The sequence below is a fragment of the Dryobates pubescens genome, chromosome 20 (genome assembly GCF_014839835.1).
Source record: "Dryobates pubescens isolate bDryPub1 chromosome 20, bDryPub1.pri, whole genome shotgun sequence".
In the NCBI taxonomy this organism is placed as follows: Eukaryota; Metazoa; Chordata; class Aves; order Piciformes; family Picidae; genus Dryobates; species Dryobates pubescens.
This window is the reverse complement of record NC_071631.1, coordinates 18,072,857-18,085,916: the sequence shown is the minus strand read 5'-3', so window position 1 is coordinate 18,085,916 and position 13,060 is coordinate 18,072,857. Positions and strand designations below refer to the sequence as shown.

General features: G+C 51.3%; 1 protein-coding gene across 2 annotated transcripts in view; it reads left to right on the top strand.

Annotated features, from left to right (window-relative positions):
• Window positions 1–92: 92 nt before the first annotated feature.
• Window positions 93–13,060, top strand: part of TMEM104 (transmembrane protein 104) — a 59,118-nt gene continuing 46,150 nt past the window's right edge. Inside the window, exons 1-6 of one of the 2 annotated variants that reach the window (XM_054170869.1) lie at window positions 93–187; window positions 1,999–2,122; window positions 5,017–5,138; window positions 7,893–7,974; window positions 9,585–9,687; window positions 10,829–10,909. In XM_054170869.1, coding sequence (XP_054026844.1) covers window positions 2,078–2,122; window positions 5,017–5,138; window positions 7,893–7,974; window positions 9,585–9,687; window positions 10,829–10,909 — 433 coding nt within the window. In that variant the 5' untranslated portion in view covers window positions 93–187; window positions 1,999–2,077. Of the gene's footprint in view, window positions 188–1,929; window positions 2,123–5,016; window positions 5,139–7,892; window positions 7,975–9,584; window positions 9,688–10,828; window positions 10,910–13,060 lie in introns of those variants that run through there. The other variant, XM_054170870.1, reaches the window with a different exon arrangement.

Below are 13,060 nucleotides of genomic sequence, written 5' to 3'. Positions count from 1 at the left end.
GCCCCAGCCTACCCCCGCCCCGTCCGGCTCTCACGTGATTCCGCTATCCAATGACAGTCCGGAGCCTTCGCCGCTCCCCTCCCCGGGAGCCGGTCACTTGTGCGGAAGAGTGCCCGCGGCGAGCGGCGCGTGCGCCCTGCGCAGCGCGCGATGAGGGAGGCGGGGCCGCCGGCACGCGCCGCCGCCGGTGAGGTGCCGGGGGGGCGCCTGCGGGGCGAGGCGGGGGTGGACGCGGCACCGGAAAGTGGCGTCCAGGGGGGGCTCCCGGCGAGAGGGAGGGAGGGTGGGTGGGTGGGGTGAGCTTTGGAGAGGGGTCCGCCGGGCGGGGCGGGCGTGCAGAGTGAGGCCTGGGGAGGGGTCTCGGTGTGGGGTGAGGGTGCCTGGGGGAGACAAGGCACCGCCAGGGCGGCACGGCCGTGGGAGCTGTGAGGGGTGGGGTGGTGCTGTCGGTCTTGTGAGGGGCTTCTCTGTGGCCGGGAGGGTTTCCCGGGATGGGCAGGTTGGGCGAGCAGCCCTGCCAGCTGTGGGGCAGGCCCCCGAGCAGCTGGGAGCGGCATGACCGGGGAGCTCTGGAGGCCTTGGCAAGTTGTGTGCCCTGAGGCAGGGCTCCTCCCGGGCTGGGGTGGGTCCCCTGCACCAGCAGACATCCCCCGGCTGTGTCCGTAGGGGTCTGTTAGCGTGCCCCTAGCCCTGCTGTTTTGGCTTGTTAAGCTCGGCTTTCGTGACTTGGGACTTGGACTGTTCTAAAAGGTGTTTCGCCTATTCTTCCAAGCGCCACTCTGTGCCCACAGCAAGCTACTGTGCTGCCCCTTGGATTTCAGTTGTCTGGCATGGATGTGGAAGCCGAGGAACCCTTTGGGTTTCTGCATGGTGCACTCAGCTTGTGAAGTTTGTGCTGGTGACTTGTCCCAGTTGGTACTGGTGAAGTAGGAGCACATGTAAAAGTATGAGGGAATTTGATAAAGCACTTAGGCAATTCATCTCTTATTTATTGACTCCAAAAGGCTTGGGTTTTCCTCCTCCCCTGAAGTTTTCCTGAGACAGTCATAGAATAGAATCAGAGAACCATTGCAGGTGGAAAAAACCCTCTAAAATTATTGAGTTCACCCATTCTCTAGCTGTACCAAGTCTGGGGCTAAACCATGTCCCTCAGCACCACATCTCTGTGTCTAAAAGGCACCTCTAGGGGATGGGGATTTGACCACCTTCCTGGAGAGCCTGTTCCAGTCTTTGAAAACCCTTTCAGTGAACAAGTTTCTCCTAATGTCCAACCTAAACCTCCCCTGGCACAACTTGAGGCTATTTCCTCTTGTCTTATCGCTCCTTACGTGGGGGAAGAGACCAACACACACGTCACTCCAACCTCCTTTCAGGGAGTTGTGGAGAGCCAGAGGGTCTCTCCTCAGCCTCTTCCTCTCCAGGCTGAACAGCCCCACTTCCCTCAGCTGTTTTTCATGCAATCCAGTGTCAACATCTCCAAATAATTCTGCTTGGGAAACCTTGGTGCATGTAACAAACCTTGGGGGTGTTTTTGTGGGTTTGTGGTGGGGTTTTTTTTTTTTGATAGGTTCAATAATTTAATTGCTGTGTTATGAGGAGGTTCTGTAGACAGTTTTTGTTACTGCTCTGACTTGCAGCAGGCACGTGCTCATTAAGAGTAGCAGCTGCCTGAAGCAGCGGGGTGAGCTCATCCTCAAGGCTGGCAGCTTTTCTCTTGAGGTTTTAGTGTCTGAAAGGGCCCCTCTGGCTCTTTGGGCAAGGTGAGGTTTGGAAATCCGTGCTGCAAAAGGCCTTTTGGTTGCTTTCAAACTTGTTTAACGGGCAAGGGAACTCTTTACACAGAGTATTGAGCCAAGTGGGCTACATCTGTCCCAAGGTGCAAGGTCCTGCTTGAAATCCTCTGCTGCTCAAAGAACCGGAAGAGCCACATGCAAAAGCTGACTTGTGAGTTCCTTCTCCTTCTGACAAAGCTCACACAACTTTATCATCTTTTTCTAGGTTAAAGGCAACAGAAGTTGAAAACATTCTCTGAAAACACCCTGCTTGCTCCCCTCTGGGCCTCCCCACCATCTTCAACATGGCTGGTGGCATCACTGACACAGGAGAGCTTTACTCTCCCTATGTAAGTACTACTGTTTGTGGCTTTGCTCACGTGGCTTTTCCAAATCCTCTTCTCTCAGCACTGTTTTCACTTCCTCCTTTCCCATGGACATAACCTCAGCAGTTCAAGAGATGATGGGGGTCCAGTGGTGCTTCAGAATGCCTCCTACTTGTAGTTGTTGGGGTGTTTTTCACATCACAGATCCCATTCTGTAATGTAAAGGGATGACTTCCACTTAAGGTGTAGTTAGTGGTGAATAAGGTGTAGTTGGTGGTGAATGGTGCCACATCCAGCTGGCAGCCAGGCACCAGTGGTGTCCCCCAGGGATCAGTGCTGGGCCCCATCCTCTTTAATATCTTCATTGATGATCTGGATGAGGGAGTTGAGTCAGTCATCAGCAAATTTGCGTATGACACCAAGCTGGGAGCAGATGTTGGTCAGTTAGAGGGCAGAAGGGCTCTGCAGAGGGACCTCGACCGACTGGACAGATGGGTGGAGTCCAATGGGATGGCATTCAACAGGTGCTGCACTTTGGCCACAGCAACCCCATGCAGAGCTCCAGGCTGGGGTCAGAGTGGCTGAGAGCTGCCAAACAGAGAGGGACCTGGGGGTGCTGAATGACAGCTGCTTGAACATGAGCCAGCAGTGTGCCCAGGTGGGGATTGGACGTGGCACTTGGCGCCATGGTCTGGTCATGAGGTCTGTGGTGACAGGTTGGACTCAGTGATCTTTGAGGTCTCTTCCAACCTTAGTGATACTGTAATAAGAGTGTTAAAGGCAGCTTCATGCCCCACACCAACTCTTGCATCTTTTTATACACTTTCCTTACAGTGTCCTAATGTTTTTATCAGCCCAAATTGTCAAGTGAAACTGCATTAAACAGAATGGTCATGTTGAAACTATCTTTGCTTCTCTTTTCACTTCATTACAACCTCTCCTGAATTCCTTCAAAGTTACTCATATGTGGCTGTTGTGGTATTTTTGTTTGAAACCACTTCACTTAAAAAATCAGCACCTGAGGTGCTTCTTCCTTGTAATGTGGTGTCCTGAGAAACTGCAGTGCCAGTTACTGCTTCCCTCTCTTGCTGGAAATGCTGATTTTCCCCAGCCACAAGTGCTCAGAGAATGTCAGCTTTTAAAAACAGCACTTTGCAAAGATGCTGTTGGGTTGGGGGTTTTTGTCTGAAGTGAACTCAATGCTCAGTTCAGCAGTGGTGGCTTTTAAAAGCTTCAAAACTTTCACCCCTGTGCCAGTGATTGAATTGAGAACAAATGGCTGTTGGGCTGCAGAAACAGGCCACAACTGAGGAAATGGAGAGCAGGACAGTAAGTGGGACGTCTGGACCCTGAAGGATTAGTGTCACCTGCTCTTACATTATTATACTGGTGTTGCATGAGTTTCCTGGAGTCTAATCTCAAAGGCTCTTTCTCCTCAGTCCCTGAGGATGTCTGGCCAAGCTGAAGACATGGACACCATCCTCTGCTCTGCCTCCTTGACCCAAGTCAAGGAAAATCACTTGAGGCTTTTTATTTTTTCAAGTAACTGATGGCCCTGGGCATGTGAGTTGTGCTTGGGGAATGACAGCTCTGCCAGCTGCAGGGAAAGAACTTTCCTGGAAGCTGCAATGGCTGGTTTTATTCTTTTAGTTACTGTCCTGGGAGGCTCATCAAAAGATGAATTCGCTGTGCTGACGTCAGAGAAGGAAGGGCAGGAGTGCTTATGGGGTCTCTGGGGAATACTTCTCCTCATCTTAATTGTTCCACACCCAGAAAGTCTACTTAGACACAGTTCTTCACTGATTCCCTTCTGGAGGGACTCTGATGTGTATACATTAGAAAAGCCAAAACAACTGCAGGGCAATTTTTGATCTGGATCTTATGATCTAGAGGGGTTTTGTCCAGGTGATCAGAAAAAAAGCTGATTGCCAGAGAGAATCAAATCCTTTTCCTTCCAGAAATAAACTCTCTTCTTCAGAATGTCCTCTGAATTGGAATTCTGTTTGGATAGTTTCTGCTTGCTCAACTAAGACCTAAAGAACAGGAGATTCTGAAAGGTAGCCTGTGGACATAGTCATAACTGCTTAGGTTCAGGGCAGAAAATAGGGAGAGGCTCCAGCACACAGTGTGGGTTAATGAGAAGAATGGAGAGGAATGTCAATTTCTCCAGCAATGTGCTGATGCTGACTTCCTGCTCTTTGGTTCTCAGTCCCCTCCTGTGTTTACTTCTAGCATGGACCTACTCCCACCCTGCTTGCTGGAAGATTTCTCTAAGTCAGTATGGATGTGAGGTGTGCTGGCCTGTAATCAGCAACAGCGTGGTCAGCAGGACTAGAGAGCAGACCACCCCACCCTGTACTCAGCCCTGGTGAGGGCCACACCTCAGATGCACTTTTGGGCCTCTGGCTACAGAAGGACATGGAGGTGCTGGAGCATGACTGGAGAAGGGCACCAAAGCTGGTGAAGGGTCTGGAGAACAGGACTGGTGAGGAGCAGCTGAGGGAACTGGGGTTGTTCAGCCTGGAGAGAAGGAAGCTGAGGGGAGACCTGCTGGCTCTCTGAAGGGTGGTTGGAACCAAGTGAAGGTTGGTCACTTCTCCCAGGTGACAAGTGATGGGGCAAGAAGAAACAGCTGTGCCAGAGGCATTTTAGATTGGAATTAGGAAAGAATCCTTCAATGAAAGGGTTCTTAAGCCCTGGAACAGGCTGCCCAGGGCAGTAGTTGAATCCTCATCCTTGGAGATACTTAAAAGCCATGTGGATGTGCTGAGGGACATGGTTTAGCAGCAGACTTGCTAGTGTTGGATTAATGGTTGAACTTGATCATCTCAGAGGTCTTTTCCAAGCAAAATGATTCCATTGATTCTCTCCCTGATGTGGCTGCAAGCATTCACATTGGGTTGTGTGGCTCTTTGCAGGTTGGTCTGGTTTACATGTTCAACCTCATCGTTGGAACAGGAGCCCTGACCATGCCAAAGGCCTTTGCAACAGCAGGGTGGCTTGTCAGCCTCGTTCTCCTGATGTTCCTGGGGTTTATGAGGTAGGATATGAGCCTGTGCCTTCAGGGAAGTGGTGGGGGTTGGTTGGGTGGGACTGCAAGGACAGTGCTAAGACTTTTCTGGGTAACCAGGTCCCTTTGCTGCTGCTTGGGCTTTGGTCTCTGCACTCATGTTGCCTGTGGACCTTATTTGGAGGGATGTGTTTTCTGAGTGCTACATCCTTTTAGACCTTATTGCTGTCTACAACTACCTGAAGGGAGGTTGAGCCAGGTGGGGGTTGGTCTCTTCTCCCAGGCACCCAGCACCAGAACAAGAGGACACAGTCTCAAGCTGTACCAGGGGAGGTTTAGGCTGGAGGTGAGGAAGAAGTTCTTCACAGAAAGAGAGATTGGCTGTTGGGATGTGCTGCCCAGGGAGGTGGTGGAGTCACCATCACTGGAAGTGTTTAGGAGGAGACTGGATGAAGCACTTGGTGCCATGGTTTAGTTGATTAGATGGTGTTGGGTGATAGGTTGGACTTGATGACTTCAAAGGTCCACTCCATCCCACTCCGGTCCACTCCATCCCACTCCGGTCCACTCCATCCCACTCCGGTCCACTCCATCCCACTCCGGTCCACTCCATCCCACTCCGGTCCACTCCATCCCACTCCGGTCCACTCCATCCCACTCTGGTCCACTCCATCCCACTCCGGTCCACTCCATCCCACTCCATCCCACTCCATCCCACTCCATCCCACTCCGGTTTTTTCTCCAGTCTGGATGCTTCTGGGACCTTTCTCTTCCTTCTTTTTTTCTTTCTCTCTCCTTGCTGTGGATACATCCCATGCTTGCTCCTGTCCTGGATCTTCAAGACCTTCTCAGAGGTCTTTTCCAGCCAAAGCAATTCTATGATTCATTCACTAAGCAGGTGACAGGTGGCTGTTTCTCTGCTTTCTGAGGTGCAGATGTGCTGCAGACCTGTTGTGTTTCACTTTCTCCTGGCTTCCAGCAGTGCTCTGGGCAGCTGCAAGTATCAGGAAAACAAGTCACTGTGTAGCCAGGCCTTTCTTACTCCCCCCACACCTTTGCTGCTCAGGACCTTGGAGCTGGTCTCTGTGATGTCCTCACTGGCTCTCCATGAGCTTCTGCCCAGATGTCTCCCTGCTGCAGCAGCAGGTGGAGCTGGAGGCTGCAGATACAGCTCTGATGTCTTAAGTTGCTATCAATGGAATCATAATTCTGACAGGCTGTGAATCTCTTCTTGCTTAGTTCTAAAATCAAATAAACCAAAATCCATTCCTGCTGTTTGCAGGAGTGGAACTGAGAGGTCCCTTTCTTGTCAGTAACCAGCTGGGTCAGGCAGAACATGCCTTTGATTTGGAGGCAGTGCTTTTGGAACCTGTTAGGTGCTGCTGGGCCAGGGGCATAGGACTGACTGTAGCAATGCTTATGAGTTCCCCACCTCAAAGCTGTGTGCTGCAAAGCCTTAGGTTATCATTAATTAGAATAGAATAAACCAGGTTGGAAGAGACCTTCAAGATCATCATGTCCAACCCATCATCCAACCCCACCTAATCAACTAAACCATGGCACCAAGCACCCCATCAAGTCTCCTCCTAAACACCTCCAGTGATGGTGACTCCACCACCTCCCTGTGCAGCACATTCCAATGGCCAATCACACTCTCTCTGTAGAACTTCTTCCTAACATCCAGTCTGAACCTCTCCTGGTGCAGCTTGAGACTGTGTCCTCTTGTTCTGGTGCTGGTTGCCTGGGAGAAGAGACCACTGTGGGAGTTTCAGGGGCTTTGGAGGCAATTCCTTTTGCATGCATTAGTTTAAAAGTGTAAATTCACCACATGAAACTCAGCACCAGCAGGCAATCCTTCAAGGTCAGTAGAAGAGCATCAACCAGCAAACCAAAACTGCACTGGTTTCAACTGGGAAGGCACAGCTCAAAGTGCTTCATGCCCAGGCAGCTCCCTTGCCCTGTTGCTTTTGTTCTGGTGCTCGTGACTTCCTCGTGCTCACTGGGGACCCTTTGGTGCATGAAGAGTCCAGGGGGAAATTGCTACACAGGGCTCAGGACAGGGCTTCTTGCTTTTAATTGGTGAGTGAGCCCACTTCCTGAAGCTGTGAGAAACCACTTTAAAGCCTTAAGTAAGACTGATTGGAGGTTGGATTGTTCACTGTTGTAGGTTGTTGCTTTTTCATGGTAGGACTGATTTTTACCTGAGTTTGTTTTTCTTTCCATCAGGGGCTCTCACTCTCTTCCTGGATAGCATTTCCATGGCCTTCAGCAAAATTTGTTTGCATGCAGATGTGATCTGCTCCTTGGTCTTGTATTGTTGCTTTGCTTCTGATGCTGTAAGATCCTTTAAGGGACCATAATTGCCTTTCCCACAGGCCCTAACAGATAAGTTTTACAATAGTGCTGTGCTTCTCCTAGGCCCTAAAAAGAGGAAGGAAACCTGCTTTCTGGCCAAGGGCACAGTCCTCTTGCTTGCTTACCCACAGAAGCAGCAGGAAGGTGCCTTCCAGATAGCTGAAGTGCTGCCTTAGATCTGAAGGCCTGTTATATTTTGCTGTATTTTGTGGTCTGCTTGAGCACATGAATCTCAGGAGCAGAAGGGAGCAGCAAACCGAGATGAAACACTGCACCAGCAGCACACTGTGTGTGTGGGGAGCTGCTGAAGGGTTGTTTTGCTTGGTTGGTTTGTTCCCACAAACAGCTGGGGATAATTCTCCATCTCCCTTCAGTGGCAGTTCTTGACTGTTATGGATATCAATGGATTCTCTCTCTCTCTCCCTCTAGCTATATGACCACGACCTTTGTGGTGGAAGCCATGGCTGCTGCAAATGCCCAGCTGAGATGGAAGAGAGTGGAAAAACACAAGGTTTGTGTGGGGTTCAGTTCTCAGTTTGCCATTTTCCCCTTGTTCTTTTATCCTGCAGGACTTGCCTGAGATTCCCTTGTATCTTTGCCTTGCCTCATTAGGAACGCTAAAGGAATAAATTTCTCCCGTACTTAACTTTGCCATCTAAAATACTGCTGTTAGTTCCCTGTGGGGTTGCTCATTAAAGACAGGATTTTCTGTTCCTGCTTTGAGGAATCTCTTGTGCTGTTCACATTTCTTCCTGATTGTGCTCTCCTTGTCCAAAAGCACTGCTTGTGAACGTGGAGAGGTGGCAGCCAATCTATTGGTGCTATTTGGAGTGTGCTGAGGTCTGTAAATCCTTGCTGATCTCAGGTCATTTAACTGGGACAGGCTGGATGTTCTTGCTGTCACTTGGGCTGTCTCCCAGGGAATGGCCACTCCTGAAGTATGTCCTTGCTGTAGAACTGCCTTGGGGATTTTTTGGATCCTGCCTTTAGTGGCTTTTCTGGATCGGTGTGAGGCAGAGTTGGTTGCACTGCTTGAGGTCATAGTACCATAGTATCAGTCAGAGTTGGAAGGGACCACAAGGATCCTCTAGTTCCAACCCCCCTGCCATGGGCAGGGACACCCCACACTAGATCAGGCTGGCCAGAGCCTCATCCAGCCTGATCCTAAACACCTCCAGGGACGGGGCCCCAACCGCCTCCCTGGACAACCCATTCCAGGGCTTCACCACTCTCATGGGGAAGAACTTCCTCCTCACCTCCAGCCTGAATCTCCCCACCTCCAGCTTCATTCCATTCCCCCTAGTCCTAACACTACCTGACATCCTTAGCAGTCCCTCCCCAGCCTTCTTGTAGCCCCCTTCAGATACTGGAAGGCCACAATGAGGTCACCTCAGAGCCTTCTTTTCTCCAGACTGAACAGCCCCAACTGCTTCAGTCTGTCCTCACAGGAGAGGTGCTCCAGCCCTCTGCTCATCCTCGTGGCCCTTCTCTGGACACCTTCCAGCACCTCCATGTCCCTCTTGTAATAGGGGCTCCAGCACTGGAGGCAGTACTCCAGGTGGGGTCTCACCAGAGCTAAGTAGAGGGAGAGAATCACCTCCCTTGACCTGCTGGCCACACTTCTCTTGCTGCAGCCCAGGATCTGATTGGCTTGCTGGGCTGCAAGTGCACCTTGAGAGCTCCTGTTGAGCTTCTCCTCCACCAGCACCCCCAAGTCTCTCTCCTCCAGGCTGCTTTCCAACCAGTCACTGCCCAGCCTGCCCTCCCTGCTGTTAGTGAGTGGGAGTCAGGAGTCAGACCTCCCAGCTTTCACCAGATACAATTTGATCTTGTTTATCTGCCAGGAGGGCCTAACTTCCTTCTGCCATATATCACTGCATCAATCAGACACTGTGCATGATCTAGGGGAGGACAGCAGAGCCTGTCACTCACTTCAGCCTGCTCTGCCCCTTCTGCTCTGCACAGCACCCCAGGCCTGGGCTTGTTGCCTTTGTTTGTAAGTCCTGTCCCTGACTGGGACCTTCCTTTCAGTGTCTGGAAGCAAAACCATGACACCAGGGATTCTACAGCCTGTATTGTGGGTAGCAGACATCTCAGCAGTGCTCTGGCCTTTCCTTCCAGGAGGATGATGAGGATGAGGATTCTTCCTCTGGAGTATCTGACAGTGATGTTCTCATCCAAGATGGCTATGAGCGAGCAGAGACGCGACCTATCCTGTCAGTGCGTAAGTACCAGCAGCTCACCCTTCCACTGCATCTGAGCTCTCTGCCCTGCAGTGCCCCAGTGGGCTCCAAGTACCAGCATCTCACCCTTCCACTGCATCTGAGCTCTCTGCCCTGCAGTGCCCCAGTGGGCTCCAAGTACCAGCAGCTCACCCTTCCACTGCATCTGAGCTCTCTGCCCTGCAGTGCCCCAAGTGGGCTCCAAGTACCAGCAGCTCACCCTTCCACTGCATCTGAGCTCTCTGCCCTGCAGTGCCCCAGTGGGCTCCAAGTACCAGCAGGTCACCCTTCCACTGCATCTGAGCTCTCTGTCCTGCAGTGCCCCAAGTGGGCTCCAAGTACCAGCAGCTCACCCTTCCACTGCATCTGAGCTCTCTGTCCTGCAGAGTGCCCCAGTGGGCTCCAAGTACCAGCAGGTCACCCTTCCACTGCATCTGAGCTCTCTGCCCTGCAGTGTCCCAGTGGGCTCCAAGTACCAGCAGCTCACCCTTCCACTGCATCTGAGCTCTCTGTCCTGCAGTGTCCCAGTGGGCTCCAAGTACCAGCAGCTCACCCTTCCACTGCATCTGAGCTCTCTGCCCTGCAGAGTGCCCCAGTGGGCTCCAAGTACCAGCATCTCACCCTTCCACTGCATCTGAGCTCTCTGTCCTGCAGTGTCCCAGTGGGCTCCAAGTACCAGCAGGTCACCCTTCCACTGCATCTGAGCTCTCTGCCCTGCAGTGTCCCAGTGGGCTCCAAGTACCAGCAGCTCACCCTTCCACGGCAGCTGAGCTCTCTGCCCTGCAGTGCCCCAGTGGGCTCCAGCAAGTGAGCAGAACTCTTCTGTCCATTTCACCCTTAACTCCACATGCTCACATCCCAAAGTCCTTAGCAGGTGCAAGATAAGACTCATTGAGAATTCAATTCACCCTCTGCAGTCTGATAAAGATCTTTTGCTTCTAGGTCACTAAGATGAGAACATCTTACTTTGGAAACACTTTTAAACTAACTTCCTCAGAGTAATTGGACCAGTGACTCTGCAGCTGTGGAGTTACAGTCCTGTCCTTCAGACTGTTGGTAGAGCTCCCTGAGGCTCTTCAGGTAGCCTGGCCTCTGAGTTTGTTGGAGGGACTGGTTGCAACCCTTCCTGTTTTCACCTTGCAGAGAGACGTGGCTCACCCAGCATCTTTGAAATCACTGAGAGGGTGGAAATGGGCCAGATGGCATCCATGTTCTTCAATAAAGGCAAGTGATTCATGTTTTCAAAAGGCCCTTCAGGTCCTCCTGCATGTCTGCTCTATAGCTCTGTCCTGAACTTGCACAGAATGCTTTAAGTTGGAAGGGAACCTTTTAAAGCTCATCTGGTCAAACCCCACTGGAGTCAGCAGGGACATCTGCAGCTGGAGCAGGTTGCTCACAGCCCCAACCAACCTGACCTGGAGTGGCTCCAGGGATGGGGCATCTCCTACCTTTCTGGGCAACCTGGGCCAGAGGCTCACCACCCTCAGCATAAAGACATTCTTCCTTCTAATCTCCAAATCCCCCTCTTCTAGTTTAAAACCACTGAACTGAGTTTACTGTGGGTTGCATCCTGTGTTTGTGATGGTTCTACCCAAAAGTGCCATTCCTTTGAAGGTTGGACCAGGTGATCCTTGGGGTCCCTTCCAACCTGCTATTCTGTGACTCTCTCTTGTGAGCTGTGTTTCTACAAAGAGTATTTATGGGCCAGGTGAGCCTGAACCTGCCTGAAGGGGAGAGAGGGTGCTGTAGTGGTAGAACTGGCCAAAGTACTGCAGGGTATGGGCCCAGTTTCTCTAGACAGATGACTGCAAATCAGTGCTTTTTCTGCCTGCCCTTAACCTGTTTGTCCTCTGATCTCCACTGTCTAAAGCAGCAGAGCCCAGCTGCTGTGTTCCCCAGTTCCAGTTTGGTTCTAGCATTTGAGGCTAAGATGCTGGGGTGTCCCTGAACTCTGGAAGCAGCAGCCTGAAGGAGAGAGGCTTCAGGGCAGAATTTCTGAGCATGGTGTGTGTCTAGGGAGTCAGCCAGAGAGCTGCTGGGAGAAGAGATGCTGAAAGGGTCCTTGTTGTGCATGTGAGAAGCAGCTCTCTTGTCTTTTTGCTTTTAAAAGCAAAAAATGTCTCTTGCATGCAAGGGAGCAGACTTGTAACCCTGCTACAGCAGGGCCCTCTCCATTGCTGCTCACAGTGGTGCTTGGTGCCATGGTTTAGTTGATTAGATGGTGTTGGATGATGGGTTGGACTCAATGATCTGGAAGGTCTCTTCCAGCCTGGTTTGGTCTATTCTCCTCTATTCTCCTCTATTCTCCTCTATTCTCCTCTATTCTCCTCTATTCTCCTCTATTCTCCTCTATTCTCCTCTATTCTCCTCTATTCTCCTCTATTCTCCTCTATTCTCCTCTATTCTCCTCTATTCCATTCCAACTACCTGAAGGGAAATTGTAGCCAGGTGGGGGTTGGTCTCTTCTCCCAGGCACCCAGCAGTAGAACAAGAGGACACAGTCTCAAGCTGTGCCAGGGGAGGTTTAGGCTGGAGCTGAGGAAGTTCTTCCCAGCAAGAGAGATTTGCCATTGGAATGTGCTGCCCAGGGAGGTGGTGGAGTCACCATCCCTGGAGGTGTTTAAAAAGAGACTGGATGAGGTGCTTGGTGCCATGGTTTAGTTGATAGCTGGTGCTGGGTGATAGGTTGGACTTGATGATCTCAAAGGTCTCTTCCAACCTGGTTAATTCTATTCTGTTCTATGGAAGTGCAGACAGCCAGGTTGGGAATCCTCCCCCTGGCAGAAGAGTCCATTTGCAATGCTGTGTGGAGCCAGGAAGTCATCAGGCACTGTGGCTGTGGAGTTTGGAGCCTGTCAGGCCCCATTTCTTGTGGAAAGTGACATTTTCCTCTTGTCTGCTGGCCACCTCACAAAGACAGGACAGGCTGGGTTTTTCCACTACATTACATCAGCTTTATGCCAGCGTAGGACTGTTGCCTCTGAAGGACAGCTGGGCTTAAGGAGAGAAGAGTTTTGATCTAGATTGTTTCTGATTGAAAGTCCTATTGGAAAACCTTTCTAATTTCCCTGCAGGCTTCTTCTGGGCCTTTCTCCTCCCTGGTATCAGCTGCTAGAACAAGAGGAAATGGCCTCAGATTGCAGCAGGGGAGGTTTAGGTTGGTTATTGAGAAAAATTTCTTTGCTGCAAGAGTGGTCAGGGATTGGAACAGGCTGCCCAGGGTGGTGGTGGAGTCCCCAGCCCTGGAGGTGTTCAGGAAATGTGTGGATGTGGCACTGTAGGACATGGTTTAGTGGTCATGGTGGTGCTGGGTTGATGGTTGGCCTCGATCTGGGAGGTCTTTTCCAGCTTCAACAATTCTGTGACTGTCAAAAT